The sequence below is a fragment of the Acomys minous genome (assembly GCF_964271855.1).
Source record: "Acomys minous genome assembly, chromosome: 12".
NCBI classification, from domain to species: Eukaryota; Metazoa; Chordata; class Mammalia; order Rodentia; family Muridae; genus Acomys; species Acomys minous.
In genome coordinates, this window is record NC_140493.1 from 75,386,274 (window position 1) to 75,411,500 (window position 25,227).

At 52.8% G+C, this 25,227-nt stretch overlaps 1 protein-coding gene across 1 annotated transcript in view; it reads left to right on the forward strand.

The window, feature by feature from the left end:
* Positions 1 to 25,227, forward strand: part of TMEM132E (transmembrane protein 132E) — a 57,774-nt gene that overhangs the window by 29,444 nt on the left and 3,103 nt on the right. The window contains exons 2-7 of the mRNA XM_084749876.1: positions 15,283 to 16,219; positions 18,147 to 18,293; positions 18,587 to 18,779; positions 19,526 to 19,669; positions 22,122 to 22,327; positions 24,448 to 24,736. Of these exons, the coding sequence (XP_084606002.1) occupies positions 15,283 to 16,219; positions 18,147 to 18,293; positions 18,587 to 18,779; positions 19,526 to 19,669; positions 22,122 to 22,327; positions 24,448 to 24,736 (1,916 nt within the window). The remainder of the gene's footprint in view (positions 1 to 15,282; positions 16,220 to 18,146; positions 18,294 to 18,586; positions 18,780 to 19,525; positions 19,670 to 22,121; positions 22,328 to 24,447; positions 24,737 to 25,227) is intronic.

Below are 25,227 nucleotides of genomic sequence, written 5' to 3' on the forward strand. Positions count from 1 at the left end.
CTTCTCTGGACCCTGCTTTGCATCTGTAAAGTGGCCAGGCTTAAAGCCAAGTAAGGGGTGCCAGCCACTGTTGTTCATCTGCATGGTGCTAGGCTTGGCTCTGAGGGGTGGCTGGAGGAGGGCAGAGCCAATCAGAAGGCCCTAGGAGTAAGGCTGGAGGAGGATAGCAGGCAGGGGTTTCTTGTGATCCAGGTGTGCGTAAAGCATGTTGTGTGGATCCCCACTTCTCTCAGTCAGCTGTGTATAGAGCTGTTGTGGTTTGCTTTTCTGATGCTGTGCATCTTAGGGGAGAAAAGGGTTTATTTCAGTTTATACTTCCTGGTCACAGACCAAAGGAGGTCAGAAAAGAAGCTTAAGCAGGCACTCAAAGCAGAGCCCACGAAGAAACGCTGCTTATCCCTTCACTCTCTGGCTCTGCCACTGACCTTAGTATGTCATCCAGGCCTTCCTGCCTAGGGATGGTGCCACCCACAGTGGACTTGGACCCTCCCAGGTTGATCATCAGTCAAGACGATCTCTCACAGACATGGCCGCAGGCCAATCTGATCCGGGCAGTCTCTCAACTGAGAGTCCCTCAGGAGACTCTAAGCAGTGTCAGGTTAACTGCTGAAGCTGACTAGGACAGAATTCATTCTGCAGACGAAGAGTCGAGGCTGTCCAGAGTCAACAAGGAAGTCCAGGGCTGTGATTTTGACCGGGCAGATGATTCTCAGGGACCTTCATTCCCCTTCCCAGCACGGGAAGCTGGCCCAGACCATCGCCCAGTATGATGAAGTCACTGCAGGCCTCTCTTTAGACCCTGCCCACCACCCCGTGAGAGAGAAGGAAGTGTTGGGGGATCGAACGCTCATTCTGAGGGTGACCAACCATCAAGACTTTCCCAGACCTGAGAACCACTCAGTATCAAGCCCGTGACAGTCCCAGGCAATCTGGGACATGTTGCTTGGTCACCTTTCTCATTCTGCAGGTGGCAAGGTCCCCTAGAATTTCTTTCCCTTTCAAGGTGCACACACCTGGGCTTCTGTTCCGAGCATCATGCCAGTCAGCTTCTCGTAATCTGGCCCAGGCTGGGAAGCTACTGGCAAAGTGTAGATCTTATGAGGCGGGGACACCAGCCCAGGCAAAGTGTGTGTGGGGGGGGGGCACAGGGGGCGGTCAGTTAGGGACAAGGAGACTGGCCAGCTGGGGCTCACAGGCTTCATTCTCCTCCCACTTTGGCTGTCCCCATCAGGCCTTGGCTTCTGTGCTCCCTCTCCTTGCCAGAGCTCCTGTAGAGCTCCACCGGAGCTAGGCTGGTCAGACCTCACTCTGCACCACCTCTCTAGGACCTTAGTAGAGCAATCTCCGGTTACAGTGAGAACCAGTCTGACCCCTCAGCACCACTGTCATGACCCCCCAGTTTGTTCATGTGCAAGGAAGCCCCTAATGACACCCACCTGGGGAAATGGCCTCACCCCAGCTGTGTGTCCTTGGATGTCCCTCTTGACCTCTCTGAACTTCATTGGCCAAATTAAGGATGCTATTATTTTCCCCAGGGGTTATGGTGAGGGCCAGTAGCATGGCCCAGTGCCTAGCACTAGCACTCCAGATGCAGCTCTGAAGGTTAGCTGGGTCCTCATGGACTCTACTCCTACACAGGGAAGCCCCTGCTGTTTGCTGTAGTCCCTGTCCCTGTGCATCCCTCAGCAACAGGATGGAGGGGACACTTGTCTCCCCAGCCCATCCTCACTCACACACTCCTTCCCTCTCTCTCTCTCTGTCTCTCTCTCCCTCTTTCTGTCTGTCTCTTTCTCTCTCTCCCTCTTTCTGTCTGTCTCTCTCTGTGTGTCTGTCTGTCTGTCTGTCTCTCTCCCTCCCTCCTTCTCTCTCTCTCTCTCTCTCTCTCTCTCTCTCACACACACACACACACACACACACACACACACACACACACACAGACTCACACTTTCCTTTTCTGTTGTTCAGGGCTAATTGTTTATTAGAAGACGCATGCAGGCAGCCCACGCTGGTGGGGGGGCTCAGCTTGCTCCGCTATAATTAGTATAATGCACATTAGTCATTTAGTGTAACTCTCGGTGCTGCGCCCTCCCCCGCCCTCCCCCGCAGGCTCAGCTCCAGCCCAGGCATGCAGCTTTGCATAGGTACTGGCCTCCTTCTTAGTCCTCCCCAGCCCTCCTCCTGCCCTGGCTCCCTCCTCCCTCTCCCCACAGCAGCCACTGTGTTCACCCTCCCTCCCTCCCTCCCTCCCTTCCACCCTCCCTCAGGCCCTTTCTCCAACCTCCTCTCAATCTGTCTTATTTCAGGTCTCTTTCCCTCCAGAGACCCTACCTAGCCCACTGGGTTTAGGTAGGTGGGTTCCAAAGCAAATGAGAAGCCGATGGAGGAGAGCCCCAGCCCCTCCCTCAGTCTGTCTCTCCCACACTGCCCTCCTTGCTGCTTTGTGCGCCCCCCCCCCCCTCCTTCCTGGCTGGCCGAGAGGAGCCTTTTGTCTCCATAGGCCCTTCAGCGCCATGTGCACACGGCTGGTTTCATCCCTGTACAAGTTGGGTTCTTTTTATCAACTTGACGCAAACCTAGGCATATCTAGGAAGAAGAGATCTCAGTTGAGGAATTGCCTCCATCAGATTGGCCTGTAGAGAAGTCTGTGGGAGCTTTTTTTCTTGATTAATGATTAATGTGGGCCGGCCAGTGCCACCCCTGGGCTGGTAGTGCTGGATCTTACAAGAAAGCTGGCTGAGCAAGCCAGTTAGCAGTGTTTTACCACGGCTGGTCCTTCAGTCCCTGCATCCAGGTTTCTGTTGTGGTTTCCTCTGATGATGGACTGCAACCTGAGAGGTGAAACAAACCCTTCCCACCCCAAGCTGCTTTGGATCATGTGTTTTATCGTCACAGCTGTAGAACCCTAACTAAGATGCTGTCCATCTTCCCCAGTCGCTCGTGCTTCCTCCAAATCCTAGAAACCTTGCCCTGCAGGAGGCTCAGTCTTTGGCCAGTCATGACGGGGATCTCAAATAGTGATGGCTGGAAGGGACCTATTCATGCCATGGGACTGGCCTGGGCAAGGGCTGTATGTTGACAGTGGAGACACGTAGAGACAAAGGGCCAGTACCAGTGTCTGAAAGAGTCCTTTCATCTCTAGATGTACCCACTAGCTGTCCCCAGACCCAAGACCTATGAACCCTTGACCCCACTTCCTCCATCCTTGACAAGCCCCCTCCATCACAGAAGGACCCTCACATGGGAGCTCATGGCTACTGGACCTTCCACAATAGCATCCCCAGGGCAAGAGAGGCCGGGCTAGAAGCACAAAGCCTCTTGTCTTCACAGGCCTCTGGAGGCAATCCTGGGGTCACACATGCAGACAGACTGGCACAGACAGGCTCTCACAGACAGGCGGAGTAAGAGAGTCATTGCACTTGCAAGGGTAGACTCTCTTCCCTCCATTGTGAATGCCCTCCTTTGCTCAGACTTATTTTCAGAGTCCTATCCCCTGGGCCCTCCGGCCCCTCTAGCCCAGGGACAGCAAACAGGGTTGGGCCTATGTAAGTCACGAGGTACTTCTCACCTTTCCCTTGTCCCCACCCCTCCTTGAAGGTTCTCCCAGAATCCCACACAGCAGAGACTAGAAGGGACAACAGACTAGCCAACTCCCAAGACCAGGAGAGGCTTTCAGTCTGGTGGTGAGGTTCCGAGTTGGCAGACAGGGACCTAGGAAGCCATAGTTCTGATATTGTGTGGCTGCGTACTGTGAGCAAGTCTGTACTCACTGGGTCTTGGGCCCCCAAATCAGCATCAAATAGTTGACTCTATCATGCAAGGGCTGACTCTACAACAGCTTTGTGGACTCTACAGCGGCTTTGTGGGCTCCTGGTCCCTTAGTTCTTTTCCTGGCTCTCAGAAGCATGCCCTCATACCCTGTCTGGGTTTCCCCAATGGCCTTCACTCTAAGGAGCAGCACTGGTGGAGGGCTGTGGAGTAGCTGGTTCAGGATGGATAAGCCAAGAAAGGGGATGGCGGGGAGCCTGGCAGGGGTCCTGAGACTGTGCACATACATGTTAGCAGGCACAGCCTCCCAAGACTACCCCATTCATTCATCCACTCATGCATTCATTTCTATAGTGCTCCATTCAGCAGGAAACTGGTATAAGACTGTGTTCCATAGCAGGAATCAAGGGAAAAACTGGACCTGCCCAAAGCAGAAAACAACCCCCACCCCCTGGCCACTGTCAGCACAGGAGCAGTGCTGTTGGGTTTCCACATGGTAGGGAGTACATCCCATAGTTGGGTCTTCAAAGAGCTTGGTCCTGACCCTCGAGGCCATGTGGGGATTCAATTAATGGTGGTGATAATCCCACTGGTGTGTGAGGCAGGCTGGGGACGCGCTGAGGGCAAGCCTATCATTAGAATATTAGAAACATGCCCTTGAAGGAGGTGCTATTTTCACTCCATATTACAGAGTGGGAGGGGGCCCGGGTGGAGTGCAGAGCCCCTACTCAGGGCCACACAGCTGATAACAGTGGGGACCACTGACCACAGCCCTCCTGACCTGTTTCCTCTTCTTGATCCCCAGTCAGTGGAGACATGGGAGCTCCCCAGCAGATGGGGCGGGGTGTTTCCTGAAAAGGTTAGAGCAACAGAGAGCACCCACACACACAAGGCACTCACTGAAGGCTTGGGTTCTGGCCAGCCTGGGGTAAGGGTGAAGGGTGCCTCAGCATTTAGGGGTATAGGGAGGCTACTGATGGCTTCTGGGAGCTCTAGGCTGCTGGAAGCTTCCCCACTCTTCTTTTCTCCACCTATCTCAACCTGCTGTGGGCACAGGCCTCAGGAATAGCATCTTTGTGCCACTTAGAGACACCAGAAGCAGCCTCATGCTAGTCACTGGGCATGTGAGCTAAGCTGGAGCTCCCTTGTTCCTGGGCTTGAGCCAGACACAGAGAGACCCTACCTAGGAGGGGACCCAGATAGCACTGCTTTACCCTACTGAGCTCCATTTTGTCAGAAACAGGCCTCCCTGGGCTCACTCATGTGGCCCATGGCAGGGACTTACTTATCTCTTCTCCCAGGTTGGGAGGTTGAGATCCAGAAAAGAGGATTGACCCTGACATAGGTCACAGTAGGCCACTGGCAAGGAGGTCCTGGCTGGCTTCTAGGGCCCCAACAGCTGGTACTCCTTCCAGCCTCTGTGCCTCTTGGGGCACTGCATTATGCACCTGTCACCTCCTGACATCCCCCCCACCCTACTGAACCTAACAAAAGTTGACAAAATGCTTACCATTGGCCAGAGAGTGCTCTGCGGCTGCATACTGAGGGAAACAGGCCAGCCTCTCCCTGGTCTTGAGCTACGATGTAACCAGTGAATGCTGATGAATAAACATAGGAAGAAATGAATGTCGGCACCAGATCCATCCCCGAGGACACCGACTTATTTACCATGACTTTGTGAAACAGACTATGACTCTGACTTTCCAGGTGTAAGAAATGGAGGCTCAGAGAAGTTAAGCAACTTGCTAGACATGTCAGAGCTGTCACTTAAATAAGAGTTTGTATAACACCAAAGCTACACAGGTTCTCTTCCTTTCTGTCCTCCCTTACTTTTTTTTAAAAAGCCCTTCATTTTTATTCTTAGAACAGCTTCCACCACTGTTCTTCCTCTAAAAAGGCATTTTTTTTCCTCTTTTCAATTTTATAAGTCGTATTTGTTCATTGTAGACAACTGGGGATACATAGAAGAATAAGGTGAAAATGACGACCACCCTTATCCCCTCCTAGGATAAGACCATCAGCATCCTCTCCCTGATCTGTCTGCATCTGTAGACAAACCACTTGCTCCCTGGTCCTTTGCAGCCTTTCTCACGCCAGGCACCTCCTCTGACTAACAGCCCCTTTGTAAACCGCACAATCAGCTATCCCTTTCGGTACATTCGCATTTCTGACCCAACCCTCCTTTCAGACATTTTAAGTTGGTTCTTGTTTTCTCTGGGAAGCATCTCTTGGCTGCTCACATCTGTGAGCATCTTTCCGCATTAATCCTCCATCATGTTCCTGCTTATTACTGTCTCAAGGGAGGGTTTGCTGAGGAGAAAATATGAGTAGTTTTAAGTCCTTTAAAATAGTGTGTGTGTGTGTGTGTGTGTGTGTGTGTGTGTGTGTGTGTGTTCGTGTGCGTGTGTGTATGATTGTGAGTGTATAAGATCATGTATATGTATGATCATGTGTGTGTGTCTGCACGTGTGAGTGCACGTGTATGTGATCATGTGCGTATGTGTATGATGTTTGTGTATGATTGTGTGTGTAAGTACATGATCATGTATATGAATGTGAGTGTGTCTGCATGTGTGTGTGATCATGTGCGTATGTGTATGATGTGTGTCTGAGAATTGAGCCCAGTGCTTTGCTTGTGATAAGCTTGATGACACATTCTGAGGCTAGAGTGTTGCTCAGTGGCAGGCAATGGCCTAACACATACCAGGTCCAGGCCCTTTACTTCATCTTGAGCCCCGGAGGGAGCGGGGACAAAGCACATGTTTTGAAATTGCTTCCTAGACAGTTTGTGTGGTTGACACTGTTCCTGTGGGGCAAGGGAACACCCTGTGTCTTTAAGTACTTGCAAATAGTGGGTACCATTTGTTTGTTTGCTAAAAGCAGGGTTTTTCTCATAGCAGGCTCCCCCACAGGGACACTCGTTGCCATTGGTTATTCAGTTTCCTTTTGTCTGCTGGGACACAGAGGGCAGAAAGTGGCATGCCAAGCCAAAGCCACTGCTCAGCCCAAGAAGCGCAGGGCTGGGCTCAGTCCTCCCTGCGGACAGAGCCCTTGTCCATGGCAGCTTGTACTTCCTCCACAGCAAAGGGTTGGAGATGGGTGGCAGCATGTCCCTTGAGCAAGGACCACATGGCCCCTAGGAAGCTCATCGCCTGCCTCAGTTGTGGTTCCTGCCCCCATCTCATTCACTCACCCGCCATGCGCGTGTTCACTCACAGGTCTGACCAACAGGCTTCCTATGGCACGTGTGGCCCAGGTACTGTGATGGCATATTTGTTATACCCTGTCATCTTGGCTGTCCTCAGACCGTGAGGATCTGCCTCTTTTGTGCCTTCTTACCCTTTTCCTGTTAAACTTCTGTGATGCTAACTACATGTATCTAGGGTGCAGGTGGACACAGAAATCCAAACTCTCCTTTGGGATCCCAATGTCTCAGCCTGCCTGGGTCTCAAGGCCCTGACTGTTCTTACTCTTCATTTCAGCTTAGACGCAGGAACTGAAAGGTCTCTAGACCCCAACCGTCTGTATGGCCTACATGTGTGTACACACACACACACACACACACAGAGAGAGAGAGAGAGAGAGAGAGAGAGAGAGAGAGACAGACAGACAGACAGACAGACAGACAGACAGACAGAGACAGACAGACAGAGACAGACAGACAGAGATGGGGGGGTGGGGAGAGGGGAGGAGAGAGGGAGAAGGGGGCGGAGAGGGAGAAGGAGCTATCTCCTAGCCCACAGACCAGCCAGCACCCATGAGCACAGCTGGGCTCTACTGCCTCAAACTCACCAAAGCTAATGACACTTTTTTTTTTCGTAAAGTGATTAGTTTTAATTTAGGGACAATTAGAGGTAGAGGCAGGAGGCATCTGATCCTGATTAGATGCAGGGAGGTGGCCAGTGCCCCCAGCCCTGAGCTCCCAAGAAGATTTATTTATGCATTCAGTAAAGAGGAAAGGGTTGGCCTCTGAGCCCAAAGAGATGGTCATCTCAAGTGCCCAGGGGGGACTCTGCTCACCCACCTCCTCCTTGCATGTTACCCAGAATCCTAAAAGGGTAAGACTTTGGTCAAACATCCACTGAGAACCTCGCTGTCATATCCTAGCTCCAGTGCAAAGGCAGTGGCAGCAAAACACAGGCTCACGGGTGTAGTGGTGGAAGTGGTTTGAGGGAACTCTATACAGGCCAGCTGGCATGTGATCCAGCATCCTCTCATCCCAGGGGAATAATTATAGAAGTAAATAATGTGGGAGTCCTTTGATGATCATCAGCTTGACACTGAATCCAGAGCCAGAGCTGCACAGAGAGAGAGATCAGAGGAAAAAGGAGCTTTGGGAGTTGGGAATTGCCAAGTCAGAGTAAAAGGCATCTCCCGCAGCCACCCGCCACCACATGCAGGCCTTCCTTTGGGTCCTGGTAGGTAGAATGCCCTTCCTACAAGGCATTGCTCACTCTCTTCATCTTTCCAGAAGTACAGAGAATAGACCTGATAAAGAGGGACCCCCGCGAGGGGCAAATAGTCCGGAAGGGGTTGGGATAGCCCCCTGAGTGCCTGTTACTGTCCCATGTGCAAAAGCTGGACAGGGGGGGCTGGAGACATGGCTCAGTGATTAAGAGCACTGTCTGCTCTTCCAAAGGACCCGGGGTTCAATTCCCAGCACCCACATGGCAGCTCACAACTGTCTGTTAACTCCAGTTCCAAGGGATCTGACACCTTCACACATAAAATGCACATAAAATAAAATTAAATAAATAAAAAAAGAAAGTATTTTGAAAAAAAAAAAAAAGCTGGACAGGGCCAGCCCGTTTTCTTCCCTCATGTCACTGGTGCAGTCCTTTACAAGAGAAACTGAAGCCAGTAGAAGCAACCAGTTCTCCAGTGTTCATTTGCCGGAGACACCATGATAAGGTGGAGCCAGCCAGTGGGTGGGTTGGGCACCTGAGAAGTGTCACCTCACAGTTCTAAGAACAGAAGATGGAGACGGTGTGGGCGGAGTCTAACGCAGGGAGAGGCTCTCGTCCTGCTGGCTTCTCTGGTCTCGTGCCATCTTGCCTCTGTGTCCATATGCCTGGTGCCTCCTTACAAAGGCATCTGTCCCACCGCACCCACCGCTTCACTTCACAGTACCTGTAGGTCCTCTTTAGATACTTTATCTGCAAGCAGCTGCATGCTGAGATCTTGGTCATATGAACTAGGAGGACACAGTCCAGCTCATGATACCCATCAGAAGACTACAGGACAGAGAGAATCCCCTTGTGCGGGAGATGCCAACAAAGGAAAGAGTCCCATGCACCCAAATGTGACCAGAGGCCCAAAGCCACCCACACAAAGGCAGAGCCAGGCACTGTAGCTGAAACTGAAGAGCCAGATGACGTTGGAGCTTACAGTCCTGCGGGAGAGCTGCGGTGGGCAAGCTGCTGGGGGCTGGGCAAGCATGGGTGGGCTTTCAGTGTGCCTGCCTGCATAATGCAGGGGCTTGTGTGGGCTTCCAGTGTGTGTGTGTGTGTGTGTGTGTGTGTGTGTGTGTGTGTCAGGGCTGGTCCCAGCTGTCCTTGCCACTCTGTCTTTCCCCTGAAGCACCTGTCACTGTTCTCTTACCCCGCCACCCCCACTGGCCTATCCTGACCTCCATCTCAGTGTGAATCCCCTATGACTACCCAACATCTGTCTCTTTTCCAGAAACCTCTCAAAATAGATACAGAGGTATAGCTGTATGTTGATTCCAGAACTCTGGGATATGAGGCAGAAGGACCCCAAGTTCAAAGTCAGCCTGGAGACCAGACAGACAGATAGATACACACACACACACACACACACACACACACACACACACACACACATGCGCGCGCGCACATACATGGGGGGCAGAGACAAAGACAGACAGAAACAGACAGTCAGACAGACAGACAGACAGGGACTGAGACTTGCAGGTATTTCTCCTCCCCAGGTCTGTGCCTTGCTCCAAGAAGTCCAATGTTTAGAGCTGTGTGCTAAGTGTCTCACCACCCTGTGTGTCAGCACATGCACTCAGGCACACATCCACTATATCTCTGAAACTCTGGCCTCTAAATGACCCACCTACTGACTCCATCAACCCCACTTCCTGTACTCTCCAGCCACCCCCCACCCCCCAAAAAAAACTTTCCAGAGCCTCCCTTACTTCCCAAAGGAAACCCGTGCTTCTACAGGCCAGGCAACTTCCTTCTGGCTGAAAGACCGAGGACCTAAGCCAGAGACCAATTCTGTTCCACCACAGAGGAGACCTTAGGTCTCCAGCAGGATACGGACTCGGTGTCTCTCCGGGGTGACAAGGGCTACTGTGGGACATCGTACCACAAACAGGAAAAACGCCAGTGGTCCTATCAGCTTGAATGCTGGCAGTCCCCTTTCAAAATAGCATCCCTATCTGCAAAGTCACTGAAAGAGGAAAAGAGCCACCAAGACCCAGAGCCTGAAGCCCTCCCCCAGGGCCATCCGGGCTCCTCTTGGATGCCTCGCCAACAAGAAACTCATTACCTCTCAGAGAACGTCACCCTTCCAGCGGACAAGGCCTACTGTGTGTCAGCCATGTCCTAAGGGCTTGAGTAATACCTGACACTCGTTGATGTCACTGTCCTGGAGGATCTAAGTTCTGATGGGCAGGAACCGCAGATTCCACTGTGAAATCTGCACATCACACCTAGCTAGTTGAGTGACAGTCCTAAGAGGGAACTAAGTCAAGAGAGGCTCTCTGGTTCTTTGTACGCAGGAAGCCTTTGATTCAATGCCTGGTACATCATAAATAAATAAATAAATAAATAAATAAATAAATAAATAAATAAATAAGCAAATAGTGTTTGCTGCAGGCCTGTAATCCCAGCTACCAGAAGTAAAGGCAGTAGAATCAAGAGTTCAAGGTCATCCTCTGCTACTTAGCAAGTTCGAGGCTAGCCAGGGCTACCTGAGACCCTATTGGGGGTGGGAAGGACAGCACAGACTAATGAAATAGATAGTTTACTCAGGGAAGATACTCCTGACCAAAGATAGGTGTTGTATGACAAAACTTTTCCTGGGGACATACAACACACACATCTGCTGACCCCTCATAGGAATCCCATGACAGAGACCCAAGTATAGATAACATCCAAGTCCAACTTGGTGAACCAGTGGGTTTTATTGGAATTACTTACAGGAATGTGAGTGCGGGGTTACACAGGATCAGAAATGACTGCCTCAAGGACAGCTGCAGCACCAGAGCTCATCCCAGCATGAGTGACCCCTCACAGAGCGGCAGGTGGGGGGGCTAGGAGGGGAGTAGTACATGCACCAGCCTGCAGGCAGCTCAACAGGATGGAGAGTGTCTTTTCCAGGTGACTCTGGTTTAAACCTCTTGCAGGCTGCTGGGCTGGTGTCTGCTTCTTTCGGGCAGCTGGGCTGGTCTCAGAGTCTTTGCAGCTTTCCTCTGAGTTGTCCTTAACAGCTCAGCCTCATTTCCTCTGAGAGGGACTCTGGGCTTTTATTGTTTACTCTGGCAGGGAGGGGTCTACAGAATTTGGTCGGACACAGGGAGTGTTCATGAAACTGTAGTTTAGTTGTTTACCTTCCTGCTTAAGGAGCTCCCCAGGGGCTCCTAAAAAAAAAATGGACCGTTTTGATCTCCAGACCAAGTGTTACACAACTGAAGGAAAGAGACAGAGAAACGGCTGCCATCTAGGGAAAGGGCTCCAGGCCAGGGAAGAACTGAGGCCTGCCTGAGGCAGAAAGGGTGCCTCAGATTCACGGGCGGAGAAGGCGATTTGGAAGGAGCTGATGGTTGGACTGTACCAGGCTAGCTCCTCACCACAGGAGGCAGAAGTGTCCCTATCATTTCCTTCATGCCCCTTAGAGTCCAGTGCCCATCTGGTGACCCCCACTCCCGGGCTCCCTCCAAAGACTCCAGCTGGTCAGCCATGAAGAGAGTTAAAGGGGGCAAACGGGACTAAGTGCCACTTAGCAGCCTCCAGGGGGCTCCTGGGGACTGTTGGTGAGTGCAGGGTCAGAGGTCTGACCTTCCAAGCTGCCTGACACAGCCTCTTAACTCATGGCTGCTTCCCCGAGCCAGAGGGACAAGCAAGATACGTAACCACCATAGCTACCATATTGAAGGCTCTTCACAGAGACCAGTGAGCCCACACTTCTGAGGTAGTTCTCCTCACTTTTGGGAATCCCTGTTAGGGCTGCAGCTGATGTCACCTCTGAAAGGAAAAGTCTCAGCTGACTCAGGGTCCCCACAGATCAAGTTCTCAGCACAAAGGAGATTTGTTTGCCCCCAAGGGATGGGGTGTGTGTGTGTGTGTGTGTCTGTGTGTGTGTGTGTGTGTGTGTCAGGGACTAAGAGACAGAGACAGGAGATAGAAGATGAGGGAAAATGGAGGCAGGGGTATTTGTCCAGAGGGACAAGGGACAGTGGCCGTTTATAAAGGGAAAGGTGGAAACTCCATGTGAGGAGGAGTCGGTTTGCTTTAATTGGGCACGTTAGGTAGGGTAGCCTAATGGTGGCTTTTGATTGCTTCAGTACTCTGGTAGCTGGACCTTGGTAGTCCACCTCAGGAGGAGGAAGTGGGCCAAATAAGGGACTAGACCTTGGCAGCTAGCTTTAGGGATGTAATCTAATGGTTTTTAGCAAGGCAAGAGGGCGTTGGGGAGAAGAGCAGGGCCTGCCAGGGACATGCTTGGCATGCTCAACTTGACCAGAGTCCCTCTAACCTCTGCAAGTTTAGAAGTGGAAATAGAGGCTCAAAACAGGAAGCCACTTGTTCAGGGAGAAGCCTTGGCCTAGAGCTGCAGTTTTCAACCTGTGGGCTGGCCTCTAGGCTTACTTGAGGGGACCCCGGACCAGGCAGAAGGGCTCTCCACATCTCCACAAACGCCTTCCAGACTCCCTTCTTAGAGATCGCCTCCAGGCTAGTGCATGCCAGGGCTTCTCCTAGGGAGCAGTGTGCCCAGCAGGGATGAGCTGCTAGGGCCTGTGGAACCCTGAGAAGAGAGGAAGGCAACCTAGTGGGGAGATCACAGGCTTCCAGACACCAGTGATATCCCTGGCAGATCCTGTGGGCCCTGTGAGAGACAGGAAATCAAGTGCCCCTTATACCACAGTGGATTCTGGGCTCAGCAAAGGCTCATACCTTTAGTTTTTGTTTTCTTGTTTGGTTGGTTTGAGTCAGTTACCCTACGTAGGCCAAGCTGGCCTCAAACTTGCCATCCTCCTGCCTCAGCCTCCTATGTGCTGGGATTATAGTTACCACATCAGATTCAGTTACCTTAAGTTTTCTTTCTCCAGTGTGTGTGTGTGTGTGTGTGTGTGTGTGTGTGTGTGTGTGTCTGTGTGCGCACGCGCACGCGCGTTATATCCATGTGTGTATATGCATGTTTTCATGTGTCTGGGCACATGTGAAAGAGTGGCTCATGCACATATGCATCCACATGCGTGTAGAGGCCAGAGGTTGATGTTAGAAATCAACCTTGAGTGTTCTTCCACCTTATTCAGAGTCAGGGTCTCAACCAAATCCACAACTCACCCATGATGTTAGCCTCACTAGCCAGCTTGCTGCGAGGAAGGACCCCATCCATCCTCACCCTCCAAGATTAGACTTACAAGTGGGATGCCCTGAGCACTGAGCATTTGTGTGGGCTCTGGAGATCCAAACTCTGGTCCTCATGCATTAGCCCCTAAGTCACCGCCCAGCCCCACTACCTTAGCCTTTGAATTAGGAAACCAAGCTGCAGGGCACTTTGGACTTCACAGCTTTTGTGAGGTATGGATGTCTCTAGATCTGGCAGGCTCTAAATGACATCGATGAAACAATGAGTATGGGCCAACCGCGTGGAATGCCAAGTACTGACAGGGGTCTCCACTGACTGACATGGAGTCTGCAGTCGTTCACGGTAGAGTACTCCCGGCTGGCTAACGGCTCACCTTAGGCTACCCAAGCAAGAGATGATGACAGCACACAGGGTGGAGGGTACATCCTGGAGGGATTCCTGGAGAAGGTGGCACCGAGGCTAGACCCTGCTTGTATAAGGAGAGAAGTCGGGTTAAAAGAACACAACATGAGCAAGGGGAGGCTGTAAGGGAGCGGGATGGGAGTGAGGTGTTCCGTTAGAAGTTGGAGCTAGGAAGGGGTACTAGGGCCAAGGGTCCCCTGATACCAATGCCAAAGACACTGAGTGGCACAGTCAGGCACCAGGTGGGTTGGGAGTTTATTGTGCAAGCAGGCAAGAGAAACTTCAATACCTAAACATGTTTGCATCGTGTAGCACAAGTTGTTCCAGTTTTTTAAATGTAATTCTTGAACACAGTTGACAAACGGGACCCAGCCAGAACAGCCTTCTTAACCACTCTTGACTCAAGCGAAAGAAAACTTGTAGGAGGACACACAGAAGGACTTCCAACCATAGGCCTTTTTCTATGGCCCTTCCTTGTCCTGGGGGCTTGAGCAGAGTCCCATCTGTGCCCAGGAGAAGGGGTGAGGGAAGGAGAGAGAGAGCCCAGTGGAGCATCTTTGGGTCGTTATCAGCACAAAATGAGGCCAGCACTGGGCAAGGGGGACAGGGGACACCTCAGGACACAGCAGTGACCAAGAATCATCAGTGACAGAACTGTTAGAACCTGGTAGCTTCCTGAGTGGGTTGGGGAGGGGGCTGCATTTGGGATTAAGAGACGGAGGACAAAGTCTCCCTGTTATAGAGCGTGTGGTAAGCGCGGATCGGGGTGACAGGGGCTCCCTACACCATCTGGGATTTGAACTTTGTCCCCGTACTTTGGGGTGGCAAGCACCCCTCACCTTCAACCTTCATCTGTGAAACGCAAGAGACAGAGTGTTTAGAGATCAGTTAAGCCCTTTAAAACTTGCCAAGTGCCAAATGCCAACCAGGTGTCAGCCCTCCCCTTGCCGGAGCAGAGCCTAGGCGGTAACCCTTTGTGCACAGGACTTGGGCAGGTTCTCAAACCCACACTTTGAGGCAGCAATTGTTTACTCATTTTGCAAGGTTGGGTTTGTTTGTTTGTTTGTTTGTTTGTTTTGGGGGGGCAGTATATAGTATCTTGTATGTGGGTTAAAAGACAACTTGGAGGCATTTATTCTCTCCTTCGACCACATTTATCCTGGGGATACAACTCAGGTTGCCAGGCTGGACAGAAGGGTTTTTACCCACTGAGCTATCTTGGGGACCCATAATTTTGCAGGTTTTAAGAACACCAGGAGGCCGGGCGTGGTGGCGCACGCCTTTAATCCCAGCACTCGGGAGGCAGAGGCAGGCGGATCGCTGTGAGTTCGAGGCCAGCCTGGTCTACAAAGTGAGTCCAGGACAGCCAAGGTACACAGAGAAACCCTGTCTCGAAAAAAAAAAAAAAAAAAAAAAAAAGAACACCAGGGGATAAAACCTCACTGAAGATTCTCTGTAAGAGAAAGGATGGATGGACTTTGAGGGGTGGGGTGCCTTGAGGTCCCCAGAGGCCTCTTTTGACTATTCCGGACCTCTGCTCTCTGTCCACAGCTGCCAGTCGCTCCCACCCGGCCAGCCCTAGCCCCCCAGGATCTCAGGCTAGCCCCGTGCTGCCAGTCAGCTACCGTCTGTCTCACACGCGGCTGGCCTTCTTCCTGAAGGAGGCGCGGCCCCTGTCGCCCACAGCGATCAACAGTTCCCTGCAGCGCTCTGAGCCCTTCGTGGTGTTCCAGACCAAAGAGCTGCCAGTCCTCAACGTGTCCCTGGGTCCCTTCAGCACCAGCCAGGTAGTAGCGCGGGAGCTTCTGCAGCCGTCCAGCACTCTGGACATCCCTGAGCGCCTGACAGTCAACTGGAAGGTGCGCGCCTTCATAGTGCGCGCCCACGTGCCCTCCTCGCAGCCTGTGGCACAGGTGCTCTTCTATGTGGCCGGCCGCGACTGGGACGACTTCGGGGTCACTGAGCGGCTGCCCTGTGTCCGCCTGCACGCCTTCCGTGATGCATGGGAGGTACGGAGCTCATGTCGTCTGGGCGGAGGCTTGGCCACCTGTTTGGTGCGCGCTGAACTGCCGCTACCCTGGTTCGGGCCCCCGGCCCCAGCCGTACCGCCTAGCGCCCGCCGTAAGGCCCCCGACGGTCTGGAGCCCGAGGCGTCTGCCGAGAGCCAGCAAGTTGAGCTTTACTATACGCTGCACGCCCCCGATGCAGCGGGCGGCTGCGGGAGCACGCGGCGCGGGCCCGGGCTGGGGCCCGGAGCGGCCGCGCGCGCCGAAAGCCCCACGCAGCACCCGCTGCTGCGCATTGGCAGCATCAGTCTGTTTCGGCCGCCGCCGCGCAGGGCCCTGCAGGAGCACAGGCTGGACAGCAATCTGATGATCCGCCTGCCCGACCGGCCGCTCAGGCCTGGTGAGGTACTCAGCATCCTCCTCTACCTGGCACCCAACTCCTCCTCAGCTGCCAACCCCAGCGTGGAGCATTTCACACTCAGGTAAGGGGCCTGGGCATGGGAGGGGGCGCCCCTGCCCAAGTCAGGTACATCACTGACCTTGCAGGGCGTCAACATCCTCATCCCATCTCCTCCAGGATCTTCTCACCAGAGCAGCTCGGATGTCTGAAAGCCTGTTGGCCCTTACTGTCTAATGCAATCATAATTTCGTTTTTAAAATTACATTTGTAGCCGGATGCAGTGGTTCATACCTGTAATCCCACGACTCCGCAAAGCGGAGACAGGGGGTGGTCTCTGTGAGTTCAAGGCCAGCCTGGTCTACAAAGCGAGTGCAGGACAGCCAAAGCTGTGCAGAGAAACCATGCCTTGAAAAACAAAACAAAACAAAAAAATTATATTTGTCTCTTTTGTATGAATGAGGCCTGCCTGATATGGCCCTGTGATGGAGGTTATAGGGCAACTCTCAGGAACTGCTTTTCTCATATGGATCCTAGGGATCCAGTCCTAGTTAGGCTTGTTGACAAGGGACTCTAACCACTGGAGCCATATCCCCAGTTCCCAGACCACAGTTTCTACATCTTGCTCTGTGTCTCGTAGGAGAAAAAAAGATTTGCAACATGAGTAAATAAGAGTCTTTTTACAAGCATGGATGTGGGATGGATGGGATCTGGGCTGGAAGGGTGCTATGGCCCAAGCTGGTACAACCGGCCCATTCCACAGATGAATACCGAACATGAACATCTGAGGCTGGCTATAGATTGGTACCCTAGCTAGGCATGAACAGGACGGGTGCACCTGCTGGGACACCTTCCTGGCATTGGGATGCCTGGCCCTTTCTACACAGCGTACATGCATTCACAGGTGATTTAATCGTATCCCTTTCCCATCGGACGCCATAACGGGGACGTACAGTCTGAGTCAGATTGGAGGTTCTGAAAACATTAAGTGGGCCCCGCCCAACTGCTTCCCTGCACAAGCAACCTGTCTAAAAACTGAATTATCACCATAAGCCTCCCAACTTCCTTCCAGACTCCCTCCTGAGCACAATCCCACAAAGCTCACAAATTCCAACAGTGTCACACCTGATTCACCGATGGAGGCTTGAACGCGAACGAGTTTTGTCAGCCATCCTGGGCTGCGTTAACAGTAGTCAGGCATGTAGATTTAGGGTGGTGATCTCCAACCTGCTTTTATTCGGCAGTGATTAAGGCGCAGCTGAAGGATATTTACTGCAGGATGCATCTCCCATGGGTCCTGAGGAAGATGTTGTGGCTTCGGGCTAATCTGAAACTGGTTTTAAAAAAACCAAACCAACAGTGGGAGGGGCTGAAACTATAGACTCAGAGGACACCTCCACCCTCCACCTCTTGGCTGTCTGAAGAGCTGTCACAGCGAAGATGGAGGGATGATGTTCTTGCCCCCAAAGGAACTTGGTGCTTCTGTGTCTTGTGTCAGTAAAAAGATGAGGTTCCACGGCTGGGGATGCAGCCCAGTGCTCACCTAGCATGACTGAAGCCTGGGTTTTTGTCCCCAGCACCCATCATCTGTGCAACATGTTGCATACTCATAAATCCTCGGGCTCTGGAGGTAGAGGAGGGAGGATTAGAAGTTCGGGGTCATCCTCGCCTATATAGCAAGTTGGAGGTCAGCCTGGGCTACATAAAGATCCCGTCTCTAGAAAAGGCAAGGGTATGTCCTAAGTCCTAATGGGCTTCCTGAGAAAAACCTGAGGGTGTATAGAGGTGCTGTTTACTAATGTATGACGAGACGGTGTGGAGGCTAGGCCAGGGACAAGACACAAGGGGTGACAACCTTAGAGAACTGATCACCAGATGTTAAGTGTAGCCCCCATAGTAGTTCAGATCACTTGCTTCTCTCACTTAGCTCTGGCCAAGGGGCTGGTGACCAAGAGAGCAAGCTTTGGATCAAGGCCTGACCCTCTGCCTCTTCTTCCTTACTTTTGTTCCAGGGTGAAGGCCAAGAAGGGTGTGACCCTCCTAGGCACCAAGTCCCGAAGTGGCCAGTGGCATGTAACTTCGGAGCTGCTGACTGGGGCAAAGCATTCAACAGCCACCGTGGATGTAGCCTGGGCCCAGGACACACCCCTGCCCCCCTGGTGAGTCCCAGTTCTGCAGAGCAGGCACCTGGGGGCTGGGTTGCTAGCCTCCATGGAGAAAGATGGACTTTCAGAGTGCTTGGGTGGGGGTGGGGGTGGGGGGATGGAGTCAAGTTCTGAGAATCAAAAGTGGGGTTTTGGGGTTAGGGTACTCCAGTAGGTTGGGGAGACTCCAGTGGCGGAGGAGAGCAGTGACTCATAAGAGACACATTCCTGCAAGGGCTTCAGAGTCCTTCCCCGCCGCCCCCCCCCCCGCCATCTTCTATCTCCCCCATTCCTGCCCTGCCTTGCAGGGAGGGCCAGGGACCCCTGGAGATCCTGCAGCTAGACTTTGAGATGGAAAACTTCACCAGCCAGTCCGTGAAGCGGCGGATCATGTGGCACATCGACTACCGAGGCCACAGTGCCCTGCCCGACCTGGAGCGAGCCGTCACTGAGCTGACGGTCATCCAAAGGGATGTGCAGGCGATCCTGCCCCTAGCCATGGTGAGCAGGCCTTGACAGAACACCTCCCCATCCATGTGTGGTGAGACTGGGCAGGGCTGAGCGTATGTACATATGGATGGAGGCATGGTGAGAGGCGGAGCAGGGACCACCTCTGAGGCAGTGCCTGTGAAACTGGGCGTGGGCACATTGAACATGAGGCAAATGCAGTCCTGGTGAAGTGACCATAGAAGAATTCTCTTGGAAGGAGCTGCCTGGGGAAGCTCTGCTCGATGGTGTCTACACCCCCCCCCCTTGCCCCTTAAGTATCTGGAAGCCATCAGAAAGGACGCGCTCATCCTATTTGAGATGAGGAGAGGGATGTGCTCCAAGAGGAACCAGCTCCCATTTGGGGGTGGGGGGAAAACACATGGAGGGGAAATATGGGTGGTTTGTTCAAAGAGGCAGTGGATGTATCCGGCACAGTGGAATGGAAGGCTGGTAGAACATCTGTGACCCACCCAGAGCTCTGGGACCAGCCGGGAGGATGTGCTGATGTCACTCTGAGAGAAGGGAATGAATGGTCCCTGCAAGCAGAGCGAGGCTTCTGGTAGCAGTCCAATTGGGCCGGTCATCTGAGGGTAGGCAGAGGCAGGCCCCCTACCCACACGTGCCATTTCACCCAGAGGAAAAATGGATATCTGCACAGTGGTAGCAGCCAGAAAACAGGGCAGTGGGTGACATGTCCCTGGGGGGAGGGGGGAAAGCATGCAGCAAATGGAGATCCTGTCACCCCTACCTCCCTGCAGGACACAGAGATCATCAACACTGCCATCCTGACGGGGCGGACCGTTGCCATTCCTGTCAAGGTCATTGCTATCGAGGTGACTGGCCTTGTCCTGGATGTTTCTGCCCTGGCGGAGTGCCAGTCTGACAATGAGGACATCATCAAGGTGGGTTTTCCATGCAGGAAGGCCTCAGGTCTTCAGGAGAGCATAAGCCCCAGAGCACTTCAGGTTATCCTTAAAGATGACACGCATCTGTCCTGCTGAGAACCAGCAGTTTTCCCTCCTCTCTCCCATCCTAAATAGCACCCCAACTTTCTGAAACAACTCATTCCCACAGAGGTGGATACCCGCCCCCCATTCAGACTCATATTTCCCTCTGCCAGACCAAAGGACCACTCCATCCAGAGCTGGTGAGCATCCTGGCAGTATAGGACAGGCCAAAAGGGACAGGCAGTGTTGACAGTGTAACCCCAACCGAGCAAGTCACTATTGAGCCCTGTATATGATGGATTCAAATAAAGCAAATGGTGGGTAGATTTGCCCTGAGTCCTGGGCAGCAGGTGAACAGGGTGGAATTAAAGAGGACAGCCTCAGGAATAGAGGCTCTGACCCACCCCAGCACCTACAGCTCCCCTGTGACCCTCCCAGCTGTGACTCTGTCCTACCCACAGCTGCTCTTCAGACACCAGCTCCTCCTTAGCTCAAGACACAGAGCGTTCATCTGACTTGATGATCTACTTTGCTACCCACTCCCCTACCCGCCCCCCCCCCCCGCAACACACACAGGAGTTTCCAGACTTGCTCTTCGCCTGGCTTTCAAGAGGCAAGATGGGACAGGAGGCAGTGGGCATGCGGAAACGTAATGTGGCCCTGGTGTCCATGGGGTGGGCTAGCCTCCAGCAGGATGGAAGCAAGTGATTGGACAGCTGGGTCTGTCTCCTGCTCCCTGACCACTCTGCTGGGAGAAGAGTGGGAGCCTGGATGTACCACTCTGCCTGTTTGCTTGCTTTCTGCACTCTACCTCTGATTGTGTGGATCCAAGGATTCTCTGATCCAGAATTTAGCCTGCACCCCTGTTCTTCTGTCCACCTCTGTGGCTGGGATGGGCCCAGATTCAGCTGCTCCAACAAATCTGTGGGCAGTGCTTTCTCAGCCACCACATTTCCGCAACCCATGAGGTCTAAGACACCAGCAGGACTCAGAGGGCTCTAAATGAGCTGCTGTAAGTCTCCGTGAAATATGGCTTCTTTATGGAGGCCGCTGGCCTTCAAGTGGAACTTGCCACTTGAGTCCCCTGTCGTCCAGGGTGGGAAAGGAGCATTCCTGTTCTCCTCTACCTCACCTCTAAGATGATATAAGAAGCTAACTGCCATGAGTTTGTGATGGTCCAGGGTGTGTGTGTGTGTGTGTGTGTGTGTGTGTGTGTGTGTGTGTGTGTGTGTAAAACATGTCCCAGTTACTCGTCTATTGCTGTGCTAAGACACCATGACCAAGGCAACTTATAGAAGAGCTTATTGGGATTTGTCTTGGTTTTCTATCACTGTGACCAGGGAGAATTATGGAAGAAACCATTTAATTTGGGACTAACAGTTTCAGAAGCAGAGGTAGGCAGGCCTGGCGCTGAAAGCTTATGTGTGGTCCAAAGCAGGAGGCAGAGAGAGCACCCTGGGAATGGTGTGGCCTTTTGAAACCTCAAAACCTGCCCCCAGGGACACATCTTCACCAACAAGGCCACACCTCCTAATCCTTCCCAAACAGTGCCACCAACAAGGAACCAAGTTTTCAAGCCTACGAGAGAGCCATTCTCATTCAAGCCAACACAACGTATAACCTAGCACCCCCACCACTGCAGAGGCTTTGGGATGATGTGGCCAGCTCACTGGTCACGTGACAACTTTTCCAAGACTCACAGAGCTGCCCCAAGGTGTGTTCTGACCGGAGTGTCCAGGTGTGTGTGTACACATGGGATCAACTATAAGGTGTGTTGGGTGTGTGCATGGATACCCAAAGCACACTCAGACACATGCACCTACCCTGAAGCCTTGGCAGCATCCTCCTGGGAAGGACTGAGCACTACTTCCAACAACACATCTCCAGGAGGCATGTGGGTTCCATGAGGGAGCCTCTAGGCATGGGTCGCTAGCCATGTGGGCACACATTTAGAAAGCAATACAGACCAGTGGTCACCACCCACCCACCTGTGCTCGTGCTTCTTGGATCCCAAATTTTCCTCCCTGTCCCCTCTCCTCCAAACCTGCCAGGAGCAGCCCTTCACTTGAAATTAGCCAGCTGCCCACTCACCTAGCAAGCCATGCTACCGTGGCACGGAGGAGGAGGCAGCAACCTGTCCCTCACGCCAGATCCTCTGTTCCACCCTACGGAATCAAACACCCCCTGTATAGTGGGGGAGTCTATTGCAAACACCTGGCTCCAGCGCCCTAAGCATGGTGCAGTAGAGAGCAGCCCTGGGAAGCCCCTCCACTAATGGTCCTCATCACTTCATTGTTAGCATCCTCTTTGGCCCTGTAGTCAGGCGCAAGTACCCTGTCCCTCCCAGCAGGAGGACCTACCTGCAAGGCAAGCCGCGCCCATGCTACATGTTCCTGCCTTTTCCCAGGTATCCAGCAGCTGTGACTATGTGTTCGTAAGTGGGAAGGAGTCTCGAGGGTCCATGAACGCCAGAGTCACCTTCCGCTATGATGTCCTCAGTGCCCCCCTGGAAATGACAGTCTGGGTGCCCAAGCTACCTCTGCACATCGAGCTCTCAGACGCTCGCCTCAGCCAAGTGAAGGGATGGAGGGTGCCTATCCTTCCCGACCGAAGGTACAACCCCGGCACACGGTGTAAACGTGGGACAACAGTCTGATCTGCATGTGTGTAAGGCCCTGGGTGGACACGGTCCTGCAGGTGGCTATGCAACCAGCATGCTTGTATTGAGCAGCTGCAGTATGCTGGGCGCTGGCAGGTATTTGGGATACGGCAAGAGTGTGGCTAGCCAGGCTCTCAGTCCAGCATGGCAGGAAGGCATGCGTGCATCCCAAAGTGTGGTGAGAAGCATTGTGGGCCGGAAATGAAAAGAAGGGGCATAAATGAGGGAGTCCCTGTTTCTCCAGGAATCAAGGCAGGCTTCCTGGAAAAGCTGATTCATGGGCCAAGTCTCTTTTTTTTCCCCCGAGACAGGGTTTCTCTGTGTAGCCTTGATGTCCTGGACTCGCTTTGTAGACCAGACTGGCCTCAAACTCACAGTGATCCACCTGCCCCTGCCTCCCAAGTGCTGGGATTACAGGTGTGCCCCACTGCGCCGTGCCTGGCTTGGGCCAAGTCTTAAAGGACAAGTGACTAAGTCTTAAAGGGCAAGCGGACAGAGGTCAGCTGGGGACCTATTGGTTCCAGGGGCGCTGGACGTAACCTCAAACACAGAGGCATACACTGCATCCATGGCCCCCCAGCTAGGCAGACCCACACAAATGGCAGCACACACACACTACATTCCCCTGGCTGGACTCCAAAGACAGACACCTGAGTCCCCAGGCATGGGTTCACCATAAAGCACAGGTATACACAAGCTTCCTGGCCAAGACGCTGACTTGCACACCTCTGTGCCTGGACAACGTATGTGTATACTTACCGTGCTCCACTCACCCATCCAGAGCTGCCCCAGCAATATCCAGGAGGGCTCTGTGGGCAGCCAGGGATAGGGAGAGAAGCATGTAAGAACGGGAACTGGGCTGCATTCAGGGCTGCAGTGACTCAAAGAACAGGAACAGTACCAGAGGCCCTCCAGCCTGAATGTCACTTCCCATGGCTGGAGCTTTTGTTAGCGTGCTGACTCTGCTTCAGTCCCTGCCTGGGACTCTGCACTGCCATGCTTCTCTGAGTGCTGGGGGGGGGGGGTAGTAACCCTTTGGCCGAATAGCATGTTTTTTAAATCCTGATTTTATCACTTACTAGTAGGGCAACTTTAGGCTACGTATTCAGCCTCTCTCTCTGACTCACTTTTCTCGTTTGTGAAGTGGGCAGTACAGCACTTTACAGGACTGCGGTGAGGGTTAAGTTAGTTTAAACAGAGACCTCAGCGGGAATGGATGTTTAGCTGGTTAATTCTAACAAAGCACGCGCAAGTATGTTCTCCAGTGCACACCTTCCTGGCGTGGAGTCTCCTGATTTTAGCATCTTTTCCAGCCAGTGCAGGCTGAGGATTTCCTAAATCATTAAGTCCAGGTTCCCTTTCCTTAACACCCTATTTCCCCCCTCTTTTTTTTCTTTCTCTTGCTCTGAGCAACAAGAGGAAACTGGGGGTGTAATTCATGCAATACTACATTTGCCTAGCATGCCAGAAGCCTGCCTTCAAACCCCGGTACCACATAAAACCAGGAGTGATGCTGCATGCCTGCAGTCCTGGCAGTTAAGGAGGTTAAGACAGAGTATCAGGAAGTTCAGGAGAGAGCTAGCCTGGGCTGTGAGACCTTGCCTTTGCCTTTTAAAAGTAAACGAGTAAAAGCACCAAGAAGAAAACTGGTTTCACCCCTGCTGCTCTTTGCTTGGAAATCTCAGTTAACCATGAGATGTCATGACCTTATCATTCATGGTCCACACGTGGCCACAGGACACATCAGCTGAGCTTGCCACAAGGATCCCTTCTTGCCCTAGCTTGAGGCTCAGCACAATGCCATGCACATGCTCAGTGCTGATGAAGAAGCGACAGTCACAGTTAGGGTCCGATGCCAGCACAAAGGTGAAAGAAGAAGAAGAAACCTCTCCAGGCAAGAGAGGCTGGGATGGCTGGCTGCATACTTAGTCACAGAAGGCATAGCCAAGGACGCCTCGTGCATAGGCTGCCAAAGAGATGCAGGTCAAGTTCAAGGGGGAGAGATGAGTGTGAGCCAGAGAGAGCTAAGGTGGGGTACTATTAACCCCCTAGCTGTGGCTTTGGCATTCCTCAGGTCAGCTCGAGAGAGCGAAGATGAGGAGGAAGAGGAAGAAGAGAGGAGACAGAGTGCCAGCCGAGGCTGTACTCTGCAATACCAGCACGCCACCCTGCAGGTCTTCACCCAGTTCCACACAACGTCATCTGAGGGCAGCGACCAGGTGGTCACCATGCTGGGCCCCGACTGGCTGGTGGAGGTCACTGACCTGGTTAGTGACTTCATGCGCGTGGGTGACCCCCGAGTGGCCTACCTGGTGGACAGCAGCACTCTGGCGGGACTGGAACCAGGCACCACACCCTTTAAGGTAGGAAAGGGTTCTATCCAGATACAAAGTGGTAGCCCTGGGAACCTGGGTTACCTGCAGGTTGAGAGCTCAGTTGTGCCCAGGACCTTCACTTCTGAAAACCACCCTAGTGACCCCCCAAGAAACACAATCTTCCCTCTGCCTGAAGCTGCACCTTCCAAGGGCAAGCTCTGTTCACTTCATAGTGGGGTTCTCATCCAAGCCTCATAAGCTTTCATAGCCCTCCTGGGGTGGGGTTGGAATAGGATCTGGGACCACATCCGTGGAAAGAAAATGGTGCTGCTGAGTCACAAGAAGAAACCGATGGGTGGTCTAAGAACTCAGCTCTCGCCTTCCTCGCTGACAGTAGGATGACCAAGTAGAAATCGGCCGTCCGTGAGCTTATAAATGACCGCAGCCTACAAACAGATTTTGTTTATGAAACAATTGATCCCGCAGCTCAACACGAGTCCTGTTTATCACTGCTCACCTCTCCCATCTGCATCTACATT